The 16,804-nt window shown below is 41.7% G+C and overlaps 1 protein-coding gene across 3 annotated transcripts in view; it reads right to left on the bottom strand.

The window, feature by feature from the left end:
* Window positions 1-288: 288 nt before the first annotated feature.
* The window catches only part of LOC106827561 (adhesion G protein-coupled receptor E2-like), a 40,642-nt gene continuing 24,126 nt past the window's right edge, over window positions 289-16,804 (bottom strand). Inside the window, exons 14-18 of one of the 3 annotated variants that reach the window (XM_044752535.2) lie at window positions 8,414-8,480; window positions 8,070-8,161; window positions 7,013-7,181; window positions 6,817-6,927; window positions 289-1,599 (exon numbers count right to left, since the gene is read on the bottom strand). In XM_044752535.2, coding sequence (XP_044608470.2) covers window positions 1,591-1,599; window positions 6,817-6,927; window positions 7,013-7,181; window positions 8,070-8,161; window positions 8,414-8,480 — 448 coding nt within the window. In that variant the 3' untranslated portion in view covers window positions 289-1,590. Of the gene's footprint in view, window positions 1,600-6,816; window positions 6,928-7,012; window positions 7,500-8,069; window positions 8,162-8,413; window positions 8,481-16,804 lie in introns of all 3 variants that reach the window. The other 2 variants (XM_044752534.2, XR_011496227.1) reach the window with 2 other exon arrangements.

Below are 16,804 nucleotides of genomic sequence, written 5' to 3'. Positions count from 1 at the left end.
GGGATCTCGTCTGCCTTGTTAATTTTAGTTTCTTTCAGTTTAGCATGATGCCTTTCCAAAGAGTAAGTGCTCACCAAATATTTGAAGAGTGAATGAATAAATTGGTGTACGAGGAGCTCTGATGAATTTCCTAGGATGGGAGTCTGCAGCGACTCATGGGTTAAATTTGCCTCACTGCCTGTTTCTGTGCAGCCCACAAACTAAGAATAGTCTTTACATTTTTACATTGCTGAGAAAAGTCAAAAGAAGAATGATATATCTTGTCACATGAACAGTGCATAAAATTCAAATTTGCTCTCCATGTGTAGTTTTATTAGAACACAGCCATGAGCATTCAATTTTGAGTGTCTATAGCCGTTTTCATGCTACAGTGGCAGAGTTGAGTTGTTGCTGTAGCTATCTGGCTGTGATGGTTAATTTTTGTGTCCTCCCTGGGGCGCAGGACGCCCAGATGGCTGGTTTAGTGTCATTTCAGGGTGTATCTGTGAGGTGTTTCCAGAGGAGAGTAGCGTTTGAGTCCATGGCCTGTGTGATGCAGATGGCCTTCTCCCGTGAGGATGGGCATCACCCGAACCACTGAGGGTCTGCATAGAATAAAAGATGGAGGAAGTCGAATTGACTCAGGCTGAGTGCTGGAGCTGGGGCATCAGTTTCCTGCCCTTGGTGCTCCTGGCTCTCAGGCTTTCAGGCCAGATGTTAATCTACGGCTCCCTGGTTCTTAGGCCTTCAAACTACACCACCGGCTTTCCTGGGTTCCAAGATGGCCAGTGGCAGACTGTGGGACTTCTCAGCCTGCATTATCAAGTGAGTCAATGCCTCATAATAATTCTTTTCATATTTCATATTTATGTGTTTGTGTGTGTGTGTGTGTGTATCCTATTGGTTCTATTTCTCTGGAGAACCCTGACTAATACACTGGCCCACAAAGCCTAAAATATACACATCATGATCTGAGCTTTCAATATATCTGAAGCTTTGTGTGAGGATGAATGGAGATGGAGTCTGTGAAATAGTTCATACTTCAATTGTCCAGCCGTAGGACTTGGTTTATAGGAATCTTTCAGCCACTGAGTCAAGTCCATGAAGGAGGCCCTGTTCTCTCCTGATCTCTGCCTTGGACATGGCGAATAATCAATATTTTTGAATGAGTGAATAATTAAATTCATAGAAAACAGAACAAAAAAAATTTAAAAATCCAGACTATGGTGTGAACATTCCCGATCTTTTGGATGTTGTTGGTTTGAAAATACCTTCAGGCTGGTGTTCCTGCTCATAGAATTTTGGCATCTGGAAGAGTGTTTGTAGGAAGGAGAGGCTTCAGAAAAGGGCTTAACCCAAAGATACCAAAGAACTGGCCCTCAGCTGGCCTTTTCTGTGTGGAGTGCTTTCTGAGCATACTGTGGGGCACAGAAAAGTTCTAGATTTCACAGGAATCGAGCGTGAGCATGTCCACCATGACTCCATTCACATTGCTGACACGATGGGTTTCTGGAAACACACTACAAAGTCTTCTTTATCTTCTCCTAATGGCTCAAAGAATAACAGTCCTGATTTTCCATGGGAGAAGAGGATATAGTTCAAAAGATCTTTTCAATTCACCTGGAGAGATAATATTTTAGAGATGTATATAAGACTATAGAAAGATAACAAAAGTTTGCTTTGGGAAAAAATAACTAATTTAAGATGTCTTTAATCACAGAATTTCCTTTCCAGGTGCATTTCTCAGGGGAAGATCAAAAGGCCGTATCAGACTGCATTCTGCTAGACCCTGGTCTTTCTCAGAAGTCCCATCTCCCTACGTTTCCTAACCCCCAAGTTACAGAAGATAACAGCAATTAAATCTGCTCCAAAATATAATCTATGTGTTTCCTGATCCTTCTGCTTCAGGATTTGTGAAATATTACTTTGTGCATGCAGTCATATAAGACAGAAGCTGAGAAATGCATGAAATGTGGGAAAGATTACCTATAGTTATTCACCTAAGATAGAAAGGAAAATGTATTAAATTATTTTCAGTCCCTTATTCTTTCCATCTGCAATGTGAGTTATTTAATCCTGGATGCACAGGAACCTCAGTGTAATTTCTGAAAATTAGTTGGGAAACTCTCCTGCTTATCTTTACTCAAAAACTTTGTCAGTACTGTTCACCAGGAAATTACTCAGGCCTCTGCAGAAGAGAAAATATTTTGTTTCCCTTGAATGAAACTGCAGGAAGCCATGGAAGAGATGACAAAGGAGAGGGAGACACCTTTACATCTTTACACAATGGAGACACCAATTTTAGGAGATCGCAGAAGGTAAAATTACATTAACCAATGGAATTTCTTGGTCTTTTGCCCATAGATAGTACATATACATGATGATATTACTTGAATTTTGGAAGGCTTCATTAGCTATCTGATGCCATTGCTGCATTTCTCTCACAGAAAGTGTACATTTCTTTGATTCACTGTGTATATCAGCTCTGGGCAGGAGGGAAATTGGTGGGGTGAGAGGATGGTAAATATTTCTTCTAATATCTCTACTATGAGGGAAATTTTGATCGCTCTACAATAGGCAAGCTAAACCTATGTACAATAAGTATGGTAGAGAGAATAGTGATCCCCCAAAGATGCCCACATCCTCATCTCTGGATTTGTAAGTATGTTACTTTACATGAAAAAACAGATTTTGCCGAAATAATTATACTAAGAATCTTGAGATGGGAAGATTATCCAGGTGAGCCAATGTAATGCCTAGGGTTTTTATAAGGGAAAGGAGGAGGCAGCAGAGTCAAACAGGGGAAGGGGATCGAGTGAAAGAAGCAGAGGAGAGAGAGGCAGAGAGACTGAAGATGCTACACTGCAGGCTTTGATGATGGAGTGGATCAAGGGGCCCCTAGCCAAGAAATGCAGGCAGCCTCTAGAAGCTGGAAAAGGTGAGGAAACAGATATTCCCCCAGAATTTCCAGGAGGAACGCAGCTCTGATGACACCTTGATTTTGATTCCTATGACCAATTTGGGAGTTTCAACTTCTAGAGCAGTAAGATAAATTTGTGTTGGGTTCAGCAGTAAGTCTGTGGTAATTTGGTCCAACAGCAATAGAGAATAAATACATTCAAAGTATAGATGTGGAAGAATCAGTTTTCTGGGATTCTGGAGTGAGGGCAGCTCCGATTTGGTTGAGGGACTCCTGGGAACTAGCTCCCAGGGATGAGGATACGGCCTCGCTGAGGCTGAGCTGACTCAAGAACACGAGGGACAGGTACTGTTAGCATCCCTCTAAACAGAAAGGCGTGGATTACTTGCTATGTTCTTCCTGAATGAGTGCAAACCTCGAGTGAGACAGGCCTGTGGTACAGCGAGAATTGAGCCTCTCAGATCCGTGGGACCCTCCCTTACGTGTTCAACATCAGCTGTACTTAGGGATGCTGCATTCGCTCCTGCTCAGTTACATTGTGCATCCTTGGACAAATCAACATTTACTGTTGGGGGCATGTTCATCCCCCTCCCACCAAAGCACGATTCACTTGAAAGCCTCAAATGGAAGCAATTAATTAGTTCTGATTGGGCGAGAGTCTGAAAACTGTCTCATTTGTACATGAGAGATGCAGGGGGCAACTGAGGACTTAAAATGTTTCTCAGTTTGACCAAGTTCACATGGCAAGTACTTGGTAGAGCTGCTATTTCATTCCAGATCTGTTTCAGTCTGGGAACCAAGATATACACAAAGCTCTTTGATCATAAAGAAATATTAGGGTGTTAACAGGTAGGCATGATGATTAATAACAAAACTATAACTAAGGCAGAGAATTATTTTGAAATTCCCAAGAGAAAGAGGCATCTTAAACTGATCAATAATTTAATCTAATATTCTACCTCCATCATGATCAGGAAGTTCATTCATTCATTCGTTCATTTGTTCAGTAAGTAACTTGGGAAGTGTTAGACGTGGAGAGAGATTGAAAACAAGACAGTTCCTGCCTCTTCTGCAGCTGCAGTTTCTTCGTTCATTAATGTGATCAGTCATGCAGCAATTATGCATTGAGCATTTCTATAGGCCTGACCCTGTGTGAAATGCTGATGATACAATAGGAAGGAAAAGCAGCATGGTGCCTCCTGCAGCTCAGATCTAGAGGGAAGACAGACATTAACCAGATAGTGAAAAACCAGAATGAAATGACTCTGACAGATGCTCTTCAGGAAAGGCACAGTGGCTATCAGAGTGAAAAACCAGAGACTCTGACATATTCTGAGCAGGCAGAGAAGGCTTCTTGGAGGAATTGACACATGAGCTGAGATCTGAAGGCCTATATAGTTTTGAGTCAAGGAAGATGTAAGAGTGTTTCAAGAAGAGGGAATATATGCAATGCCTTTGTTCCAAAGAGGCACAGTGAATATAAAGAATTCAAAGAAATCCCATGTGGCTGGAATCACGGTGAGTATGCGGCAGACGAAGCTGGAGAGGTAATCAGGAGACAATCCAAGCAAATTCTCATTGATTATGGATTTGGGGTTTGATCCTACTAGTAATGAGTTTAACAAAAGAGTGACATGATTTTATTTGTGTTTTGAAAATATCTCTCAGGCGGCTATGTAAAGGATGCATTGGAAGGTGACAAGAGGAGAAAAAGGTGGTCAGTTGGGAGGATAGTGCAGTTGTTCAGGCAAGTAAAGATGGCAGCCTGCCCAAGGAGAGGGTGATGGTGATTGAGCCAGCTGGACATATTGGGGACAGATTGAGAAGATGAGAACAACAGGATTGGGGCCAGCCCAGTGGCATAGTGGTTAAGTTGGTGCAGTGGGCTTCACCAGCCTGGGGATTCACGGGTTCAGATTCTGGGGGCAGACCTACACACTCTCATCAAGCCAAGCTGTGGTGACATCCTACATAGGAGAACTAGAGGGACTTATGACTAGGATATACAACTATGTATTGGGGCTTTGGGGAGAAAAAAAAGGGAAGAATGGCAACAGATGTTAGCTCAGGGTCAATTGTCTTTACCAAAAAACGCATACCTAAAACCCAAAAAGAACAGCATTGTATAGCAGATAGGTTGTGAAGTGAAGTAGGATCATTGTTAAGAGTAACTTTCAGAGCTCAAAGATGTGCCACATGATGGATGCAGTGCCATTTAGAAAGAAAGACACCATGGGAAAGAACTGGATTAGGATAAAGATTGCAAGTCTTATATCGGAAGGCTGAGTTGAAGGTATCCTTGAGATATCAAAAATGTCAAATAAGTAAGTGGAGATATTGCTCTAGACCTCAGAGGAGAGTTCAGATCTAGAGAAACATACAGAACCATCATTTGCATTCAGATGTGACTGAATCTAAGGAATGGGTGCTATCGTCTAGGAGGAAAGAAATTAACGAGAACTGAAGTTCTTCTGGAACCAACACATTGGATAGAGCTATAAAGGAGACAGAGAGAAAACCTACAGAGAATGGAACGAAGACATGGGGGGTGTGTAAGGAGAATCTATAGGGGATAAGGATGGAGAGTTTCGTGAGAAAGTAGTGATAGATGGTGTCAGAAGTTTCTGAGAGGGCTTTTAGGGACACGGAGATCACTGTAGGTCTAAGAGATATATGTCTTGGTGGAATCATGGGGGAAAGAAGCCATATTTGCATGGGCTTAGGAAGTGAGTTTAAGGCAAGGAAATGGAGACTGAGAGATAAGTTAACTCTTGACTGGTAGCTAGAAGGGGGCCAAGTAGCACATGTTTGCAAAATGGAAGACAACTAAACTTGTTTATGTAACTTTGGGAAGAAAACTGTTGAGAAGGTGAGGGAAGAAATGAGGGATGGAGGGAGGAAGAGAAAGAGAGAGAGAGAGAGAATGTGTGAACAATAATGTGAGGATAGTTGATAAGGCAGGAATGATGGGATCCAAAAAACAGGTGGAAGCATTGTCTTCAGAGAAGAGAAGGGAATTGTGTCGATGACACAGGAATGTGGAGGGGATGCACGCTGACATTTGGTGGCTATAGTGGATTGTGTGAAATATACAAAGTATTGTAATGACTTTGATTTTGTCTGTGAAATAGGTGATGAGAACATTTTTGAGAAAGGGGGAGGAGAGAGAAGATTGAACAATGGAACCAGTGCTGGGTGAACAAGGTAACAAGAGAAATGCACAAGGACTTCCTGGCAGAATCCTAGACTCCTTTAAATGGAAAGGATGACTCAAGGGATTTCACAGAAGATGGAAGAGTTGAGAAAACATAGGTGAAAGGACTTGTAAGTTTAAATCACTAAGTGTTGGTTCTTTGTAATCACTCCTGTGAATTATCCCATGCCATTCCTGCTTTTCCCTTGTGGTTTTGCACAGGGTGCTGAAAATATGAGGAAGTCTTTTTAAGAAAGTCTAAAATGCCAGCTAACACTTATGTCTGTTTAATTTATAAATATGTGCATCATTTCCTTCCATTTCCCCCTTCTTGTGAGTACTGATGAGTGACTGTAAGAAAGAAGTGTGTGCAGAGAAGGATAGAATAATGTGGCTCTGAGTAGAACGTGCATCACCACTTTGGATCATTGATTCTTGCTTATCTAGTTAACCAAGCATGGCACATAGTAGGTGTTCAGTAGGAGTGGTGATGCAAAAAAGTCAAGATGAACACAGTTCCCTAAGGAGTAAAAGCAAAATATGTTTTTAAAAATAAACGTTTAACCTGAGACCACTGCTAATGGTGAACGAGTCTGGGAGTAAGCAAAATGTGAGCCAGCCTAGGGCATGACCTGCTGTTCACCCAGGTTGTCCAGTGTGATAGGCATGTGCTGCTGAAGCAGATCAGTTGGTGAAGTATTCTGGGAGCGACGCATGATCATACCATGAAGGGTCTGGATGCATCAGACATAGTCCTGCTGGAAAGCGTGAAAGTCTCAGAATCAGCTTTGGTTTTCCTGACCCTTTTGAGCCATTTCCCATATTGTTCCCGAACCTGCAGAGGAAAAGCATACTCTGGATCAGCTCACTGAGAGGGGTGAGGATGGGAAGAGTCCTGGGCGGCAGTTGGATAGTGGTACCTGCTGGCTAAGGAGGCAGTACACCAGGAAGATGGAGACGCCCTGCAGGCTGTTGATAATGGTGAAGAAGTAGGCCATGACGTGGGCAGCTGGACCCACCTGCAGGATTCCCAGACACCACGTGCATCCCAAGATGAAGAGCTGAGCTGTAGCTTTAAAAGTCAGCATCCTGTGGAGGAGGAGAAAGGAGGCTCCTAAGGCCCCCAGAGCAAGAAATCCAACGCCATTCACATCTCCACCCCACGGATGCTCCTGCCTTCCTCTGCTGGTGATGAGTTCTCAGGCTGCGCTGTGATCATCTTTGATCTTTGATTCCCCACAATGGAAATGGCACTCAGGTACAGGAGGGCAGCTTGATTTAGATGGAGGACGATAGTGATACTTCAAATGTAAGCTTCAAAAATTTTATGACGCTCCACAGGGATCCCTATTTTCACTCAGCCAACACTACTGAGGAGGTACTGTGCATCGGGCTCTGTGCTGGGGCCTGGGCATTAAAAATAACAAAGGCAAGATTCTATTTTCATTTGGAAAGGATGACGATAGGAATATGGAAGAAAGAGCGTTAAATTTGCACAAGGGTTCCTGGAGCAAAGGGCTGCCCAACCTCCTAGGTTTGATGTTGACTAGGATTTTTCCAGAAAAGGAAATGGACAAGGGGTGAGAAGTAACCTGAGCTGATGGTGCTGTATGAAAGTGTAGGCTGGTGTGGGAGCAGGCACAGATTTTTATAAGTGCTTCATGGGAACATAAATCTTCTTTGCACTTTTGTCATGGGACTGCTGATAAAAGTCCAAAGAATGTTTATCAACCAATGTCAATTCTTCCTGCTGCTGAGGGAGGAACAATCTGGGATTAGAGATGGATGGAACGTTTTGGCTAGAGTGTCAGCCACACACCCCTGAATCTGAGCTGGCTGCCACAGAAGCATAGCTGGGTCTGATTACTCTGGGTTCTCAGAAGACCCTGAGAAGGGGCAGCAGGGGCTGCTGAGGCACATGGCTTCACTCTTGGTACCATACGTGGCTGTGGGCTGTCACCTGCTCCTCCGGCTTACCTTGTGTTCTGGAGGGTGGACACATCACTGTTAAGGAGAGAGAGCCTGCTTTTCAAAATCCAGAGGGTCATCAGAAAGAAAGCTAAGTTGACCTTCAGGAAACCACAGAAGGATTATTGATTAAATTTCAATCATTTTCTGTATCCTAGCCCGTCCAACATCAATTCCACATAGTTTTCATATTTCCTAACAGTGTTAGAGTTTGTAGTTTTGGGGGCAGTCTTAGAAAACCAAACCAAAACCATGACAACCCAAGGACATTCCGGCTCACCCACCCCCTTATAATTCTGCCCTTGTAATGACCCTCAGGTGAGCATGAAGGATGCTCTGAAGTCATCACTCACAGAGAAGATGGCACAGACTGGTCCAAGGAAGCCCCATATAAATCCACTTTCTGAGCGGAGCCAGCAGCTGATCAAGAGAGAGAATAGAAAATACATGGGTCCTTAGGGAAATAGAAGAACAAGGTAAAGACATCCCTTCATCCTTCAACAAATACTGAGTTTCTTGTCTGTGATAGGTGTTCTGCTTGGCTCTGAAGATACAGCAGCGAACAAAGTAAACACCGTTTTAAGCCCCTGAAATCTCACATCAGTAGGAGGCACACAGTGAGACACACTGTGACAATAAACAAAATGTGGGGCGATGAGAATGTATCATAACTGTCCCACTTAGTTCTGGTCCTGAGAGATTAGGATGGTTAGTGAAGATTCCCCCCGGGAATTACAGGGTAGTTGAGATATGAACAACAAGTGGATGTCACTGAGATAAACAGTGTTGAAGTAGGGGAGAAGTCTGTAAATTCTTTAGGTTCACAGGACTCTAGTTTTCAAGGGTCCTTCAGAGGGTTTTTCCTGTGGTTTCAATTTGTTTATCTTTCACCTGCTGCAAAACCCATCCACTGAGTCTAAAAACATTTTTGTGGCTTTATTGAGACATATTTCACACCAGTAACATTCGCGGATTTAAACTGTGCATTCAGTGATTGTTAGTATATTCAGAGTTGTGCAACCATCACCACAGTCTAACTTTAGGAAATTTTCAGTTCCTCAGAAAGAAACTTCAGAGTGATGTCAGCATCATGATGGAGTGAGTTATTCCCTTTGTCTTCCCTCTAAGTTACAACCCACTGGAAAATCCATTGATGGACAGAGACTCCGTACACAGCGTTACAGGATGCCTGAGAGATCCACAATCTATACATCTGAAGGTGGGTGGACTGGACCCCAAGGAGGCAGAGGAACTAGGGGAGCAGCCCCTTCTCCCTCCCCTCACAGCAGCAATCCAGGGCAGGGGTCCTCACACCTGTGCATGTGCCAATGAGCACACGCTGTGGGGCAGAAACTAGAGGCACAGGGTGGTCATTGCCCATCCCCCTGTGGATCCACTGTATGTGCCTGCAAACAGAGACTGTGGGAGATGAAGCACCTGACATGGCTTGGTCCCTGCCCCTCTTCTAGTTGAACTGGTATATGTCCCTGTGAGCAGACACTGCAGGGGCAGAAACAACAGGCATGACTTACCCCTCCTCCCACACTGAGCACTGGCAGGCGGTGCACACACGTTGAGAATTCAGGACACGGAGGGGACCCAGTGACCCAGCCCCGTTTTCCCTTCCCTGGCAGTGAGGACAGAATACAAAATTCGGATTTTCCTGCCTGGATCAGGTCACTGTGACCTGAGTTTTCAAAATATACCAGCGGGCACTGGAGACCAAAGGATGCGTGAGTGATCAGCAACAACAAACTTTCTCTGCTTAGCTCCTGCTCTCCACAGCCAATGGAGAGTATAAATTGTGACCAGAGGCTGCAGGAACCACAAGAGAACCAGTGACCCAGCCCCAGTGGTGGCACCCACAACAGTGCATCCACCTGCATCAGGGGTTGCAAGAAAAGTCCCCAGGTCCCCAGGCCACCAGCAGTGACACTGACACTGGTGAACCCAGGACACCTCAGACAAGCCATGCGCAGCAGCACAGGAGGTGCACAGGGCAGCAGCAGCCAAGCCCCTGGAGAACCTGTGGGGGAACATGAGGCCCAGGTGACCCCAGAAGCAGCAGAAGTGCTTGCAGCCTGGTGATCCTGGTGGGAACATCTGAGACCACAGCAGCATCACAAGCAGCAAGGCCCCAGCCACCTCAGAAGCACAAGTGGCACAAGGAAGAGACAGACAATGCCCCTGGCAGGGGCAGTGGAGTGTGGAAAGTGCGGGCTCAAATACCACCAGAACCAGCTCAGAACCAAAGTAATCAAAGCCATACCCAAATAAGAAAGGTGTTTACTCCCACAAATGCGCTGGCAGAGGATCAACTCATTAAGCACTCTGAAGAAGTACAGTAACACTGAAGGACGGAAAGAGGATGACAACCCTCCAAAACCAAACGTGCAGTCAAAGAAGATTGCAGTCTAACTGAGACAGAATTCAAAATAGCTGTCATGAAGAAACTCAGTGGGTTACACAAAAACTCAGAAAGACAGTTCAGGGGCTCAGGAATAAAATTAATGAACAGAAAGAGTAATTCATCAGAGATAGAACCTATTAAGAAAAATGAAACAAATTCTGGAGAAGAAGAACACAATTAATGAGATAAAAAATAAAGTAGAAAGCATTAAAAATAGAGTAGACCATGTGGAAGACAGAATTAGTGAGCTCAAAAATAGAAAACTAGAACTGATTCAGATGGAGGAAGAGAGAGAACTAAATTTGTTTACAAAATGAAGAAATTCTATGAGAAATATCTGATTCGATTAGGAAAAGTAACACAAGGATAATAGGTATCCCAGAAGGAGAAGAGAGGGAGAAAGGAGCAGAAAGTTTATTCAAAGAAGTAATACCTCGGAATTTCCCAAACCTGGAGAAAGAAGTGGACATATAAAACAAATAGAACTGGATGTATGAAGCAATAGGAACTGAGCATATGAAGCAAACAGAACCCCTAATACATCAATGTAAAAAGATCCTCTCAAAGGCATATGTTATGAAAATTGTCCAGAATGAATGACAAAGTAAGAATAGGAAGGGCAGCAAGAGAGAAGATAACAATACACAAGGTCGCCCAACAGGCTTTCAGCAGATTTCTCAGCAGAAACCTCACAGGCGAGGACAGAGTGAAATGATATATTGAAAACACTGAAAGACAACGGAAATGGAAATATAAAACAACTGGAAAATAAGAGATGAAATGAAGGAGCCAAGAACGTACAATGGAGAATGGAAAGTCTCTTCAATAAATGGTGCTTGGAAAACTGGACAGCCACATGCAAAAGAATGAAAGTAGACCATTATCTTTCACCATACACAGAAATAAACTCAAAATGGATTACAAACTTGAAGGTAAACTCTGAAACCATAAAGCTTGTGAAAGAAAATATAGGTAGTACACTCTTTGACACCAGTCTTAGTAGCATCTTTTTGAATACCATTTCTCCTCAGACAAGGGAAACAAAAGAAAAAATAAACAAATGGGACTACATCAGACTAATAGGCTTCTACAAGGCAAAGGAAATCATCAACAAAACGAAAAGACAACCCACCAACTAGGAGAAAATATTTGCAAATCATATACCTGCCAAGGGGTTAATTTCCCAAATACATAAAGTCATGCAACTCAACAACAACAAAAAACAAACAAACCAAACAAAAAAGTGGGCAGAATATATGGAAAGACATTTTCCCAAAGAAGATATACAGATGGTCAAGAGGTACATGAAAAGATGTTCAATATCAGTAATTATTAGGGAATTGCAAATAAAAACTACACTAAGATACCACCTTACACCTGTTAAAATGGCTATAATCACTAAGACTGAAAAGAACAAATGTGGGAGAGGTTGTGGAGAAAAGGGAACCCTCCTACACTGCTGGTGGGAATGCAAACTGGTGCAGCCACTCTGAAAAACAGTATGGAGATTTCTCAAAAAAATTAAAGATAGAAATGCCATACGATCCAGCTATCCAACTACTGGGTGTTTATCCAAAGAACATGAAATCAACGATTCAAAGAGACTTATGCACCCCTTTGTTCAATGCAGCAGTATTCACATTAGCCAAGACATGGAAGCAACCCAAGTGCCCATAAACTGATGAATGGATAAACAAGAGTTGGTGTATATATACAATGGAATACTACTCAGCCATAAAAAAGACAAAACTGTCCCATTTGCAACAGAATACATGACCCTGAGGGTATAATGTTAAGTGAAATAAGCCAGACAGAGAAATACAAACACTGCATGAGTTCACTCATATGTGGAAGATAAATAAACACATGGAAAAAAAGAACAGATTAGTGGTTATCAGAGGGGAAGGGGATGGGGTGAGGATGAAAAGGGTAAAGGGGTGCATATGTATGGTGATGGATAAAAACTAGACTATTGGTGGTGAGCATGATGCAGTCTATACAGAAACTGAAAACTAATAATGTACACCTGAAATTACACAATGTAATAACCAATATGACTTCAATAAAAATAATTTTTAAAAAATTTAAAATGCCACATTAAAATTGCTACCTGTATCTAAAACCAAAGGACTGAAAGCAATCTAAATGTCCATTAATATAGGGCTAGCTATTGAAATTATCAAAAATTTACAAATAAAATATTATGCATGTATAAAAGAGAATGGAGAAGCTCTATATGTATAGCTGAAGAACCTTCAAGATATGATGTTAAATGAAAAAAATCAAAGTGCAGAAAAAGCGTATGGTATGCAACCATTGGTACTAAAAATATATTAAAAAGAAAAATATGTGATTTTATATTAACAAAATGCTTTTGATAGAAAAAAGGAAACTTCATTCTCATTAGCGGTCACACATTCTTACTGTCAGGCACCCCACTCCCACCCTAGCCCCAGAGCACCATTAATCTACTTTCTGTCTCTATGGTTTGCCTATTCTGGACATTTCACATGAATGGAATCTTAAAATATGTCATCTGTTATGACAGGATTCTTTAATTTAGCATATAATTTTCAAAGTTCATTCATGTTGCAGGATGTTTTCATGGGTGAATAATATTTTTTATTCTTTTTTAATGGCTAAATAATGTTCTAGTGTACGGCTATGCCACCCTTTGTTTATTCATTCATCAGCTGGTGGACATTTAGTTTCCAGTTTCTGGCTATTTTGAACGATGCTGCTATGAGCATTCATGTACAAGTTTTGTGTGGACGTATGTTGTCATTTCTTTTGGGAATATAACCAGGAAAGGAATTGCTGGGTCAAGTGGTAGCTATGTGTTCCAATTTTGAGAAACCATCAAACTGTTTTCCAAAGCAGCTGCACTATTTTAAATACCAGCCAGCAATGGGTGAGGGTTCCGCTTTTCCCACAGCCTTGCAAACACTTTCTACCATCTGTCATTTTTTTCATTTTAACCATTAAAACTAATGAGTGTGAAGTGATATGTCATTTTGTGGTTTGTAATTTACCTTTTCCTATTGACTAATGATGTTGAAGAACTTTTCATGCACTTAGTGGTCATTTACATATCTTCAAAGAAATGTCTAAATTTCAAACAGTTCATATTTATATTGAATTATTTGTCTTTTGCTGTTGAGTTATTCAATTTAATTTTAATAATGGTACAATACAGAAGTTCTCTTATGAGGCCGGCCCCATGGCCGAGTGGTTAAGTTCGCACACTCCGCTGCAGGCGGCCCAGTGTTTTGTCGGTTTGAATCCTGGGCGTGGACAGGGCACTGCTCATTGAGCCATGCTGAGGCAGCGTCCCACATGCAACAACTAGAAGGACCCACAACTAAGAATATACAACTATGTACCAGGGGCCTTTGGGGAGAAAAAGGAAAAAAAATATAAAAAAAGAAGTTCTCTTATGATCACAGATTGGTTACTGAGACATAGAGAGCTTATGTCTATTGTTCAAGGTTCTACTAACAGACAGTGAGAGAATCCATTCTTGATCCACCATTAGTGCAAAGTATAGAGTGAGGCAGGACATTTCAGGACAGCAGAGAGTGAGGAAGGACATATCAGGACAATGAATTATATACTGAGAAGAATGTAATCAAGAAAGAACTGAAGTGTCTGAGACAGACACCCAGAAAGAGCTCAGCTGAGCAGGTGAACACAAATTTTAGCAGCATGTTGTCATTAAGAGGGCACGTCCCGGGAGAGTGGCTTCCTGAATGGAGGAGTGAGGACCTTGGTAAACTTGCTCTCCTTCTAAAGCTACAAGAATATAAGCAAAACAGCTAAAAGCAACCATTTCAAAACTCTAGCCACAGAACAAACTGAAAATAGCCTATCCAAGAGAACCTGCTGACCCTCAATAAGACTGGAGAGGAAGGAGTCTGTGAAGTTTCAACTTGGAGCCTTTTCCATTCCTTCTCTCCCCAGCTTGGTGGTGCAGCAGCCAAAAGTTGACAGCATTCCAGACAACAGAGGGAGCTGACTACATCCAGAGATCTGTTAACAGCATCATCATCCTTAGAGCACAGTCAGCATTTTTTTGGACCCTTTGACTCCCTGGGAACATTTTCTTCTCCAAATTTGGTGGCTCTTTGATTTGACCAATAGGTCCTCTCAGTGGGGAACAAAAATGCCTACTCCATGGGCATTTCCAAACCAATAGCAAACTGCTGTCGCACACCAGCTGCCTAAGGCTGTGATTTTAGGCAGGGTCAACAAGGGCTTGTATGAGGAATTTTAAAGGAAATACTGGAGAACTAAACGACCATAGGGAATTTTGACAAAGCTCTGAAAGTTTCCTGAAAATTCAGGATCCGTAAGGATGTGCCCATGGTCAGGAAAGGCCTGGGAATAGAAAGACACAATCCTCTCACCTCCAGCTGACCTTGAGGCTTTGTGCAACCAGGAAGTGAAAGCTCAGTCTGTTATGTAAGCCCCTGAAGGTTGAAGGTGTGCCTTGTCCCACAGATGCCTTTGTAAAGGAGTGCAGAGCACGTAGGCAAGGCATTTAAGGAAATCTTCTGACCAGACATTGAGTGGCCACTAAATTATCCTAAACCAGGTATGACCCCCTGGGCTCCCAGGGTTAAAAAAAGAAACAAGAACTTTAAAAATCTAGCAGAAATCTGAGAGGCCACACATTGCAGAGAATGATCAATATGCAGAATTAGTTTAGGGAATTCACTAAGACACTAGAAATGACAATAAACCTTTGAGGAATCTGATAACAGGAGTGTTACAATATATCATCTAAAACGCATAGTTTCAAACAAAAATTTATGAAATATACAAAGAAGCAAAATAGTATGCATCATAGACAGGAAAAAAAATCTGCCAAAAACAGTATCCCAGGAGAGGCACAGATTTTCGACTTGGTACACAAAGTCTCTAAATGAGTTATTATAAATATATTAAAAGAACTAAAATAAACCACGTCTGGAAAATAAAAGGAAAGTATAACAACAATGTCTTACCAAATAAAGAATACAAATGAAGGAAAAGAAATCATGAATGGAACCAAATGGGAATTCTAGAGTTGAAAAGTACAATAACTGAAATGCAAAATTATTCAGAGGGGCTCATCAACAGAATTGAGCTGGCAAAAGAAAGACTTAGTGGGGTCAGCCCCAGTGGTGTAGTGGTTAAGTTCAGCACACCACTTTGGCTCCCTGGGTTCATTCCCAAGGTGTGGACCCACACCACTCATGGCCTAGCAGGGCAGCAACCCATCTACAAAATAGAGGAACAAGGGCAGAGAAGGTAGCTCAGGGCAAACCTTCCTCTGCAAAAAGAAGAAGATCGTGACAGATGTTAGCTCAGGGTGAATCTCCTCACCAAATAAAATGACAGAGAAGGAATTAAAGAATTTGAATATAGGTCAACAAAGATTATGCAGACTCAGGGAGAGGGAAAAAAAAGAATGAAGAAAAATGAACAGAACCTCAGAGACCTGTGTCACAGAACTGAGTGCATCAACATACACATAATTGACGTCCCAGAAAAAGACAAAGCAAAAGGGCAGAAAAATACTTGGATAATGAATGGCTGAAAACTCCCTAAATTTGAAGAAAAATATTAATCTACACATCCAATGAACTCCAAGTGGAATAAACTCAAAGAGAGCCACGCCTAAAAACAGCATAGACCCTCTGACAACAGTCAAAGATACAATCTAGAGAGTGGCAAGAGGAAACTGATTTTTCATGTATGGGAGATCCTAATAAGACCAACAAATGACTTCTTGTCAGACATCATGGTGATCAGAAGGCACTAGGATAACATCTTCAAAGAGTCAAAAAAGATAGTGAACCAAGACTTCCATATACACCTAAATTCTCCTTGAATAAAACAAGAAATTAAGTCATTTCAAGATAAACAAAAATAAGATAATTCTTGCTAGCAGAACTGTTCTATAGGAAATACTAAAAGAGCCCTTCAGGCTGATAGGAAAGGCCACCAGACAGTAACTGGAATGCACACAAAGGAATCTTTATTCCAGTGCCAGTAAACGTTAACTACATAGGTATCATGAAAGTCAGTATAAACATTTCTCTTTGTAACTCTTTTTTCTCCTGTTTTAAAAGACAACTGTACGAAGCAATACTTACAAAACTGTGTCAATGTGCTTATAAGAAATAAAGATGCAATTTTTATGAGAACAATAGTACAAAAGAGGAAAAAGGGAATAGAGAAACATTGGAAAAAAGTTTTCATATAATACTGAAATTGAGTTAGACACTAATTGCAAACTTCAGGGCAACTCAAAAAATATAGTAAAAAATCCAGCAAAATTAAACAGGTA

This window comes from Equus asinus, chromosome 20, assembly GCF_041296235.1.
Source record: "Equus asinus isolate D_3611 breed Donkey chromosome 20, EquAss-T2T_v2, whole genome shotgun sequence".
Taxonomy (NCBI): Eukaryota; Metazoa; Chordata; class Mammalia; order Perissodactyla; family Equidae; genus Equus; species Equus asinus.
The sequence above is the reverse complement of the archived record's forward strand: the minus strand, read 5'-3'. Positions and strand labels throughout refer to the sequence as shown.